We start from the raw sequence: 11,966 nt of genomic DNA on the forward strand, positions 1-11,966 counted from the left end.
AAGAAAATCAGCTTTATGCCCAAATTCGCTGTATTACGTCAAGCATCAAAAGAAATTCTACCATACTCATAGCTTGGCTGGTGACAGAAATATAAATATTTATAAGAAGTTTAGCAGGGCCATGGAGTCAACTGTTTGCTGGCTAGTATTAATTGTAAGATTTCTATTTTGTTCTGAATCCAAAAAGGGTGTGTGTGTGGGGGGGGGTAACTTTTGAACATTTTGAAGCCACTAGTGCTTTGAAAAGAATCCAAGGCCCATCAAGATGTTGGCCATCAGAATTTAAAGACGGTAATTAGGCTTTCTTCACTGATAAGAGAAAGAGAGAGAGAGAGAGAGAGAGAGAGAGAGAGAGAGAGAGAGGGAGGGAGGCAGAACTTCAGATTTCACCCTCTGAGGATCAAGGATACTTACAATATGGTGACGTTTTCAAAACATATATCTGTGACTGTCTGGTCCACGATCATCATGTCGGTGTCGAGGACTTGGGCTCCCATTCTGAATAAGCAGAAGATGGCGAAGCGCTGTGTGCCTGGAGGAGAGACAGCAGGAGCTGTCACAGGCAGGACAAGTCACGCCTGTTGTGAGACACTCGGCGGACCCTCACTCCCTCACACCACTCTCAAACCAAGGAGCGTGGAAACAACCACCGTCCCCTCAGCATCCCAAAGAGATCTCTGCAGTCAGATCTGATCACTTAGCAAACCCGACACCCTCTCGGTCATGCGCAGAAATGATCCCCTTGGTCACCTGACGTCCAGTGCTAAGAAAAGGCGACTTTTAGGGGCAGGTTCATGAACAGCGGCCAAACATCTTCCACCAAACTATAGGCAAGGGAAGCAACGACCCGGAGACCCCAACACCCAAGAGGCAGGCATCGATACCAAACCAGCTGCCAGACCCTCCAGTTTGGTGATGTTCTTAAAAATACCGGGTGATTAAAGGGCTAAATCCTCATTACTGAGAAAACGTAGCTCCTTAGGAAAGTTTATTCTCTACAGTAATCGGGAAGATTGACTCAAGTCCCACAAGCGTTCCTCGGTGAAGTGAATTAGACGTCCTAATTGAAAAAACAAACACTAACCTGATTTAGATTCTTCACGTAAAACTAACTATGCCTGGTACCATTCAGCTTTTGGAATATGGACAAAGCCCCCGTGGTAGACGAGGCAGAGGAAGGGCAGCCGGTCGCCTGGCTTTGCCTCGAACAGCTAGGGCACAGCGGAGACTCATGTCCATGATCCAAGTGATACACGGACTTGTGAAGACCTCATACTGCCAGTCACACCAAGCTAAAAACCTTTCATTACACCCTCTTAAATGATCTAGCAAAGCCAAGCTCAGATCTCCTGGGTTGTAGTAAGAGAAAAAAAAAATTCCACATTTACTGACATACCTCATGCCTTTAGGGGGGCCAGAGGGCTCTAACTTTCTCCCCATCTTTCCACCCTGAGCCCAATCACACAAATTTCCATTGCTGATGTCCCCCCTCATTGGTATGCACATTTTAATCAGAATCAGGGAGCTGACAGGCAAACCCCCAAATCAGAAAACAGCAGGTCACAGGCATGGTACGTCTCAGAGCCAACGAGTTCTGTCCTCGGAAATCACAAATGTGCGTCCTATGCACTCAAGGAAACATTTCCAAATACAAATTAAAGCCATACGTACATTCTTTATTACTGAAGTGGTCAGAGTCTTTCCACATTAATGGTATTCGAATATCTGTAAAGAAGGTAAAAAAAAATTATTTTGATAAGTTTTATTTCACCCACGATGTGAACCTCTGAGCTCCAGGACAGATTAAGCCCATTAAAGACAAAAAGAAATAAACACAGCAATTTTCTAAGTGTTGTTTAGACGTGATTTAAAGTTTTTATTTATTTTTATGCAGATGGGCGTTTCGCCTGCACGTATGTCTCTGCACCCCTTGCACGACCAATGCCCCTGAAGGCCAGAAGAGGGCGCTGTATCCAATGGCTCTGAGGCACAGGTGGGTTCTGAGCCATATGTGGATGCTGGGAGCCCAACTCAGGTCCTTGGCAAGTCCATACATACTCTCAGCCACTGAGCCATCTCTCCAGCTCTTCAGGTGGCATTTTTAGAAGTTATTAAACATGTGTGAAGTTTGGGAGTATCTGAAGTAAAAATACATTCTTTTAACTATTATTTTAGCTCGACATCTATGCCCTTCTCCCCTCCCCCAGCTTTAGGATGACTTCTTTATTAGCTGTGTTGTTCTGAGTCCAGCCATGGCTGTTCTGGGCCAAACACTTCATGTATGGAAGTGAATCAACTATCAATGTACACCTTCCAACGCCAACTGCTAGGATCATTGTCTTTTGGAGACATGCGACTGCCACTGGTTCGTTATGCTTTTCAAGTTTGGTCGAAATTCCCTCTCGAATGTTTTAATGTCCAAAATCCCTTAGAAATGTATAACTTTGTGTGTGTGTGTAATTTGTGTGTCTCTGCGTAGAGCAGAGGCCGCTTGTGGAAGTTTGTTCTCTCCTTCCAGCATGTGGGCCCCAGGGCGACTAAGGTCATCAGGGTTGGCAGCAGCACCTCTATCTGCTGAGCCCCCTCACTGGCCCAGGGAACTAATAACTTTTTAATATTTTATTTTCACATAGTGTATTTACTCTTAACATTTGCTCTATAAATTTGGCTTTTTGTTTGTTTGAGGGCTGGAGGTCAAGCCCTGGGGCTCGGAAGAACCTCCCACTGAGCTCTGCCTCCAGCTCCTACCCTAGCATGATAATTAAGGTTATTTATTATATATTTAATGCTTGAGGGGGGTTGCTGCTTTATTGTAAGTTACATTTTTTCCATTGTAGTCTCTAGCAAGTTATTGCTGTTTTAAGAAAAACTGCCGCTCCTTACTTATTTATGTATCCTAAATCCAGTTGGGTTTTATTGAATGCTTTAATTCAAGTGTCACTTCCCTGAGGTCACATCCATCTGCCATTCATTAGCCTCAAAGTATCCAATCTGCCTGTTCATTTTCAATGTTTTTCAGTCATTATGTTAGCTACAATCCCAAACCAGTGCTAATTTATGTTGACGTAATAAGACACTAATATTTTGTCCTTGGCTTTAATACGGATGTCTCCATTGTTTTAGGGTTATAACCCAGCTGATGGCCTGTCCAAACTCGTTTCTTGTTTGACCACAGTGGGCGCCTCCTGTCTCCTTTCTTTCCATAGTGGCCAATGGCTCTCACTTGGTGCTGCCTGGGCTACGGTGGCGAAGATTCAACCGTTCACACTCACACGGGAGTAACACTGACCCAGGCTTCCTTAGCTGCTTCCCCACAGCTTGGGATCGACTCTGCCCTTCCTCATGTGTCCCCTCAGCTCCATGTCTCTCCTCGGGAACATTTCTTTCTCATCTGTGTCCCTGTTGGAAGTGTATTCCTCAGACAGCAAAGGATCCAGCTTTGAATGACAGAAATACCTTTGAGATTCTGGCAAATGACCAGCTGGGTTTCAGCCTGCAGTGGTTCACCTTATCTTGTCTTTGTTTTTATGTCTCCACTGACATTTTATAGCAAACTAAGACCAGTCCCAACAACACTGTAGCAGACCTGATGTGTCCAGTTATAATTTTGGAAAGAGAAAACTAGGGACTGGGTCGATGGCTCGGAGGTTGAGCACTTGCTGCAAGAACCCACATATGTGTCGGGGTGGCTGTGGCAGCCACCTGTAATTTCAGCCTCAGGGGGTCCCCAAAGAAAGTTGGCCTTAGAGACTTAGGCATCACGAGGGACCTGTGGGTTTGACTGACAGGTCCCATCTCAAAATGAGAAATGTGCAAGTGAGGATTGAAAATGATACAACTTCGGGGCCCCAAACATATGCACATGCACTAACACATGTACACACACACACACACACACACACACACACATATGAAAAGAAAAAAAAGGAAGAAAAGCCCATAAACCCCGAAACCGCTGAAGTGTGTGGGTAACTGATTTGGCCTCGAAGTTGGACTGGGAAGTGAAAAGACAAACCAGCCGCCCCACATCATGGTGCAGGAAAGATGGGGTGAGCCTGTAACTTGTATAGTTAGAAAGTTCTGGTCAGTGGAAACTCAAATCCGGGCTTCTCCTGTTCACAGTGAAATCTTACGAACATTCTGAAACTGGGCTGCAAAAATGTCCGGTCAGCGGAAATCATGCTATTGACATGGGCGTCTCATCTCCCTGGGTTCGTTCCTTAACTTTCCTTAAAAATATCTTGGGAAGGAAAAAAAAAAAAGAGCCGACCTCAGCTTCTGAACAAAGGCATCTGAGATCAAGAAAAGATGCCCTTGACCTCAAGTATTTTTGTTTTAGACCCTCTTCTAAATGCGGTGGCCGTAAACAAGCGATCTCTAAGCAGTAACAGATGATTAGAACTCACGGAGCAGGTCACCTACCTCATTCGCCTGCAGAGTGGTACCTCATCAGAAGCAGGGGAAGAGGGCCATATTTAAATGGTGGTGGGAAACCTCTGAAGTTCTACAATATTTAATCCACGCACGTTAAAAGGTGTTTAGTTAAACACAGTAGAGAGGGTTCTGCATATGTCCTTCTTTCAGCCACAAGCACACGACCAAGACCAGGACACAGGCCACGCAGAGGGCACATCGGCCACCATCATTAGACTGACCATGCACGCAAAGACCCACAAAACAGGCAAAAGGTTTTCATGCCGTTCATCCAGTTTTCTGAAGCGCCCCTCCCCTCTACTGAGGGCAATTTGTCCGGTTTTGCCAGTGAGGTCAAATAAAACTCAGTGCAACTTTCGTTCAGCCATGGTTGTGAGCGATGGAGGGAGAAAACAGTCCCTTGACCAGCAGGCCAGGGGACCCACTAGCAAGCCAATGGGATACACCAGCTGTGACTGGAGGTCAGCGCAGGCTGCGAGGCTGTCTCCAGGGTGTGGCGACCGATATCAGCAAGGGAGCCAGCCTTGTTAATCCTGTGGCATCTCCACACCACCTCTAGGGTAGAGGGGGTTGGGGGAGGAGGGCTTTTTTTTTTTTTTTTTTTTTTGAGCCTGACAGTCTAAGCGCCATCTAGTGGCAAGACGCCTTCTTGCTCTGGGGACAGGAAACGCCATTCCAGCTGGAGCATTGATGGGAGGGGGGATGAAGGAGACACCACAATTTCACAACCCCGTTAGGTGTCTCAATCAAGGCCTCCGTTGACGAGAGAAGTGGGGGAAATCTGCCTGAACCACGTGGCCCGTGTAATGGAAGACAGGGCCAGAAAAAGAACTGGGCAGGATGGAAAACTTGGCGGGGCTGGGGCAGTTTGCTTTTTATTGGCTTGAAAGTGGTCAGTCATCTCCCTGATAGTCACTGAGCAGCTACCAGGAGCCAAGCCCAGTGACAGTGGCTTTGGTATAATGCTATAAAGAGAGCAAACACGGGCCAAACCCCGCCCACGGAACGTGCAGCCTGGACAATCTTTATAAACAGAAAGGGCAGGGAGAGGAAGCTTGAGGGTTTGCTGCCCAGCTCTCGGGCTCTCTATAGCAAGCAGGCGACTCGAACACACCTCCCGCACACCCCACAGCCTGAACAGAAGACAACCCCCCCCCCCACGATGTGTGTAGCACATGACGGAGTTTCCACGACCCACAAAGTTCCCATGCAATCGTAGAACAGAATGATGAGGTAAAATAAATATTCGGATGCTGGAAACACAGACTGCGCAAGGGACGCGGCGGTGACGCGGCGGTGACACGCCCGGTGCATACCTGACAGGGCGATCTTTCCTCGGCAGGGTTCTCGTTCGTGTCTTTCAAGACTCGCCTCCCTGTCGAGAGGAAAAGAACATCAAGTCTTTCGAAAACAGCTGAGTTTTAAAATGCAGAGGGAGGTAAGGAGTGCTAGCACTTGTCTCAAAGGATGGTGGGTAGGCAGCTAGCTAGCTTTCCGGGAGCTATACACACACCCTCGTTCTGAGTGTACGAAAACCATTATGCATCCCGACCACGAGCGCTGCTTACACTGGGATGTCCAACGTACCACAAAACTTGTACTTGGAGTTCGCCAGCTACAACCGGCCTGTGGGCTGCTATTCGAACAGCTGAACTCCCGAATCACCGTGTGCTTTATTTTCAGTGTATTAGGAAATTCTAAGACGGAAGCCAACACTAACCCCCCAAACTGGGATTTTATACTACACAGAACGAAGTGAAGCACCATTTAAGCTGGAAGATCACACAGGTGAGGCTGTCCTGTGCTACCTAGGGGAGACCCCGTCTCAAAAACAAAGCCAGGGGAGGAAAGATGGATCAGTGGGCAAAGGTACTTGTGGTTTAACCTGGGGACCCGAGTTTGATCTCTAGGGCCCACATAATGCAAAGAAAGAACAGATCCTGCAAAGTTATTGCATAAAAGTATTCTCAAAATATAATCAGAATCCATAAGATTTTGAAGACTCAAGTGTTTTTTGTTTTTTGTTCTTAAATGAGAAAAAAATAATCAAACCTCAAATTTCTGGACCTTTAGTTATTTTCAATCCCAATATTTTAAAAAATGTTACTTCGGGCGCAAAAAATGGTATGTTTTCCCAGTTCGTCCAAATTAACAATGAATGTGCTGGATACAGTTGTTTTACTAAGTTAGAGATATACTTGCTGGAAAACCTGTAAAGGTCCAGCCAACTCCGAATGCTGTAATTAGGCCAGAGGACAGAGCATGAAACGGTGCATCTTATCCAGACAAACCCCGTTTACCCTACTGTGTAAGACCGGTAGATGCTAAATTTCTTTTCTTCAGAGCTGAGGAATAAATCCAGGGCCTGTTATTCTACCACCGAGTAACCTCTCTAACCCCTACAAGACACAGAACAAAATTAAGGAAATTACATGTAGGTACAGAAAATGAGCAACAGAGGGCGCTAGCCTGCCACGCTCTTACTCCAAGATCAGTATGAAAATGTTCTGAGTAAACACAGATTGGCCTGTTTTATATTGTTCCATATGGGGATTCTTAAACAGCATTTCTGTGCCAGAATTAGTGCACTGTAACAATAAATAGCACAATGCCAACAATATTTTACTTTTTCTTAATGAAATAGAAGGATCCTGACTGGTGTTCGGTAAGCAGACAAAACCCTCCACCTTTTACGCAAACCCGTGAAAACTAAACGCCCAAAGATTCATAGTGTAGAATTTAAAATCACCCTAAACCTATGATATCAATAGCTTCATTCTACTCTAGAATATATCCCACGCGTGATATAGTCAGCCCGCCCTCCACAGACACCAAACCATCGACAATTTAAGAAATAAACTCAGCAACGTCTTTAAATACACGTTTCATTATAGAACTACTACAAGGACGTGATTTTTACTTCCCTGCTAGGCGCTTTCTTATTTTAACTTCTAGTCTGTAAGTGATAAAGTGGGAGTCTGGCGTGTGAGGACGGGCAGTCCTATGCAACTTGAGATGTTATCTCGGCACTATTAAAAACTCACAATTATGTTGAATGACACAGATAATTAAATCCTATAAATGACTCTAATTAGCATTATTTTTTTTTTTTTTACAAAGCCAAATAAAACTTAAGAGTGGAGAAGAGATGGACGGGCTGGGGTGGGGGGTGGGGGCTGACGGAGGGCGGTGCTGAACCACAAGCTCCTGAGTGTGGAGGAAGATGCTGCGCTCTGAGTGAGCGCCCCACTCAGTACCGCGCCTCAGTGGCCACGGGGCTTCCGGGACTGCGGCTGAGAGGGCAGGAAGCGTGCATGCTTAGAATGGTGCACTCAGCAGACCTAGAGTCACGCTTTGGGCTTCACCCATCAATTACGACTTCCCGTAGTGAGTTGTCGTACACCTGACGGCATCCACAGTACGAGAAGGGACATAGCTAGTTAGGTCACACAGCTGCTGACAATTCAACTGCCTGTGGAATTCGTTACGATGTCTCACAAACACAGGCACCATATTGCGAACACTGATGCTTTAGCTCCAGGGATGAGCCTAGTATGTTTAGGGAGAAGACACAGGGTCTAACTCCCAGTTCCTGTGACACGTCATCTAAGACTTTATACATCCCGCCAAAGCCTACATTCATATGAACAAGAAAAGCAAGGCCTCCTGTAGCCTGCTCCGGCACCACAACCAGAAAACAGACAGATGGCTGCCAAAAAATGCCACTTTGGACGATGTGGAAGCCAGCACCTGGAGACTTTGCCCCACAGAGTTAGGTGACAGTCACGCTAGTAGCCTGGGAGAGAAGAGTATGCATAAAGCTTGGGAAAGACCACAGCACCAATCCTGGGGGGTTGAAAATTACTTAGGTCCAATCATCATTAATACTATGGAGGTGAGAGGCGCTTGTGGGAGAAGTTTCGCATGAAAATCAAAAGAAGTCAGCTAACTTTAAGAACCCCAACAAATAATGGCATATCCAAGAATCAGAAAACCAACCAACCAATGTCCCAAAAAAGGCACCATTATTAAAGTTATGGTCCGCTACTCTAAAAACAAAAACACCATCGTGTAAGAAACCAAGGACACCCCTCTAGCAACGGCCCCACTACAGCACCACACCTTGGTCCAGGAAAATGGTTGCTAACTCATAATGAAAGACAAGAAACTCCAAAAAGAGACCCTCATGCCCACACAAAGCCATTCCAGAGTAGAGAATCAGCTGATAAAAATATTCTGGTAGCCACACCTTCAAAAACAAGAAAATAACAAGACTCGAACACGATACTCCAGAATGAAGCATGTGCCGTTAAACAGGTCTTAGCCAGCTGCGAACCCCGTGAGCTGTAATAATGTTTAGTGCAGAAATATAAACCCACAGGGGCTATAGTGGCATGGGTGTTTCTGCTCCATTTAATGTCTGCTCCCCAAGAGGAGAGGCATGGCCGGTACTGTAAATGTTTGAGAACCCATTTCTCAGGAGCTCATGGATGCTAGCCACAAACCTACTATTTTGCTAAACAAACACAGTGTCAAATGGCCCCTGAATTCTTATCCCTCTACGCATAAACCAGTGCGGCTCTCAAACCTTATGGGAGAAGTTTCTTTTTCTTGGCAGTGAATAGTGGTGGTTAATGTGGAAAAATCACAAGTCCAAGTGTGATTCAGTCCTTCAGTGGCAGAGAATGCGCCTGCCATGGGTAAGGTCACAGGTTCAATGCCATAGATCTCTGTAGGTTGATGTCAAGGCAATACATGATTGGGCAGTAGAGAGTGGGGCGGGGACAAAGTTTTGGTAAGGCAGGAGGAAGGAACAACATGGAGGTAGACGTAGAAGATCTTCTCCGCGCATCTCTATATGGATATAGATTGTTATGAATATTTTATAAGGGATGGAATTGTACAGGATCACTTGACTTATGTAGGAGGGCCGATTATATAATACCAAGTGGATCAGAGTATTTTGGCATGATCTTTGATGTGCTGACTTAATTAAGTTCTAAAGAGGGTGTAGTGGTGGAACACACAAAGCCCGACACAGAGTTCTGTGTATGTGTGTGCGTGTGTATGTAAGGTGTGGCAACAACACACCAAGGGAAAGTGCCTGAAAACAACACCTTGTGGTGGTCATGAATCAAAAGCAGCAGGGGCGGGTGAAATGGACCGCCTGGGTCAGAGGAAGCTGGGGTCTGCGAGTACTTGGGGGCAGACACCCCACAGTGAGATGTGGCCCTATTGGTGCCGGCACTAGCTCTCGGGATAAAAGGTTACCACTTTTTATTTTACCACAACAGGACTCTGCATTCACCTTCCAGCTACAGTGAAAAGCAGAGAACATGGAGAAAGCTGGAGGAATCTAAGAAAACCACCAAACCGGAGCAGACTGCAGAAAATTTAACAGACTTTAAAGGTCTAGACGCTTCAAAGTGTTAATGACAATGGAATGTTAGAAAAGGTTCATTAAAAGGAACCAAAGGGACATAACCAGACACACTGCATGAAACCCTATTAATGAAATTCTAGTGTTAAAAACAAATACTACAGCTGGGTTCGGGTGAAGCACCCCTTTAATCTCAGCACTCGGGAGGCAGAGACAAGCAGATCTCTGTGAGTTCCAAGCCAGCCTGGTCTACAGAAAGAGAAATAGCCAGGGCTACACAGAGAAACCTTGTCTCAAAAAAAAAAAAAAAAAAAAAAAAAAACACACACACACACACACACACACAAAACAATCCAAAAAACAATCCAAAACTATGAGAGATTTGTGAGCAATTAGATAAGGAGTGAACATAAAAAATTATGAAATTATTAACATTTTGCATGTAGTCATATATCGACTACGCAGAAGAGCATTCTTACAGATATGTGAATGCCAAGCCATGAAGATGCACATGTCCTGTTTGTGGCTCATTTTCACATGGTTCCGTGGGACAATGTGTGTTCACATGCACACGGAGAGAAAGGTGGCCCTGGATGAGCGCACGTGCCAAGAGATTAACGGCCAACTACGTGAACACAGGTGGATGTTTATCTATGAAAGAGTTTGTGGTTAAATAAGTGGGTTTTAAAAATAATAATCATTGAAAAAGCAGCTGGGACACTCTGAGGAACAGTAGGTAGTGAGAACCTCGGAACACGAGAGGGAGTCTCAAGGAGAAGCCACAGCTAATCGCTCTAGAAGCGAGTCTTAATTTCTGCTGTAACTCAGAAGGACGAGTGGCTTCCTCCTCCTGCGGCTGTGGAGTGACCAGTTTCTGCTGTCGGTCCTTCCAGCATGGTGTAAGCCTGGCAGAAAGGCATTAAGGTGATGTGCACAGCGGAGGTGTCCTACAGCCCAGGCTTTCGAAGGCTCTCATGAAGTGAGATTTACCGGACTGTTTTCGTTGGCTGACAGCAACAGTTCATGACACAGAACTCGTGACGTGAAAACCCAGGAATGAGTCCTGGAGGAACTCGTTCACTGGCTCTTGTCCCCTCCTGCGAATGTAACTTTTATTCTCCCAAAGTAACTGTCCTGTCCAAGGCTTACTGCCTTCGTCGGCTAAGCTTCTAGTATCCTTACAATCTTACCTAGGTCTAGAATGTGTTCAGCCTCTGAGACTTGCTGCTGGATAAACTCACCCTTTCCAGTTCTTTCTGAGCTCCGAATGGCTGGTTCGACTCAGCTGTTCTGGCTGAAGCTCCTCTCCAAGCTGACTGATTCAACCTGGCTTCTCTCCGCTTCCCTGAATCCCTCTGCTTGATCTCAAACCAACTCTAGCAATCTGTTCTAATCTTCTGGCTCCTTCTCATTCTCTGGCGTGTTCTGTCTTCACCTGTGTCTAGTTTGTTCTTTCTCTCCATCCTGGCCTCTCTTCTCTGTACCACTCTCTTAAGAAGCCTCTCTTTCCCCTCTCTTCTCAAGAGCGGTGGGCATATCCCTTCTCTCAAATCTTCCTCTGATTCGTCACTTTGTCTGCCACTCAATTAGACATCACTTTCAAATATGGGTGCTTCCTTCTACAAACTTCACCTTCGTCGTTTGGGATTAAAGGTGTGTGCTAAGGGTGGGTTGTATTCTAGCCCGAGGGATTAAGGGTATGTGCCAAGGCCGAGTCACTGAACAATTAGAGACAGGATTTTTTTTTTTTTTGCCAGCAAACAACACAATCTCGGGTTTCAGTGTGACCAGATACCCGCATCACCTTCTTTTCTCTATCCTTATCATTTCAGGGGCTAGGGAAATGGTGTAGGGAGAGCGGGTGTTATTCTTGCAGAGGACTGGAGCCAGGTTCCCAGCACCCACCATTGGGGGTCTCACAACAGCCTGTAATTTCAGCTCCAGCGGATCTGGTTCTCTTTTCTGGTTGTCAAGGGCACCCATCCACAAACCTATGCATAATGAAAAATAAAGTACACCTTTAAAAAATGTGATTTTGTGCATGGTGGCACATGCCTGTAATCTCAGCACCAGGGAGGCAGAAGCAGTTGGGATGCCATGAGTTCAAGGCCAGCCTGTTCTACACAACAGGTTATAGGCCAGCCGGGTTTAT

At 45.9% G+C, this 11,966-nt stretch overlaps 1 protein-coding gene across 2 annotated transcripts in view; it reads right to left on the minus strand.

Moving 5' to 3' along the window:
* The window catches only part of RTKN2 (rhotekin 2), a gene marked incomplete at both ends in the record, with an annotated part of 60,863 nt that overhangs the window by 37,306 nt on the left and 11,591 nt on the right, over positions 1–11,966 (minus strand). For both annotated transcript variants that reach the window (XM_080937532.1, XM_080937531.1), the window contains 3 exons: positions 415–532; positions 1,672–1,725; positions 5,751–5,809. In XM_080937532.1, coding sequence (XP_080793658.1) covers positions 415–532; positions 1,672–1,725; positions 5,751–5,809 — 231 coding nt within the window. The remainder of the gene's footprint in view (positions 1–414; positions 533–1,671; positions 1,726–5,750; positions 5,810–11,966) is intronic.

This window comes from Micromys minutus (genome assembly GCF_963924665.1).
Source record: "Micromys minutus genome assembly, chromosome: 25".
NCBI lineage: Eukaryota > Metazoa > Chordata > Mammalia > Rodentia > Muridae > Micromys > Micromys minutus.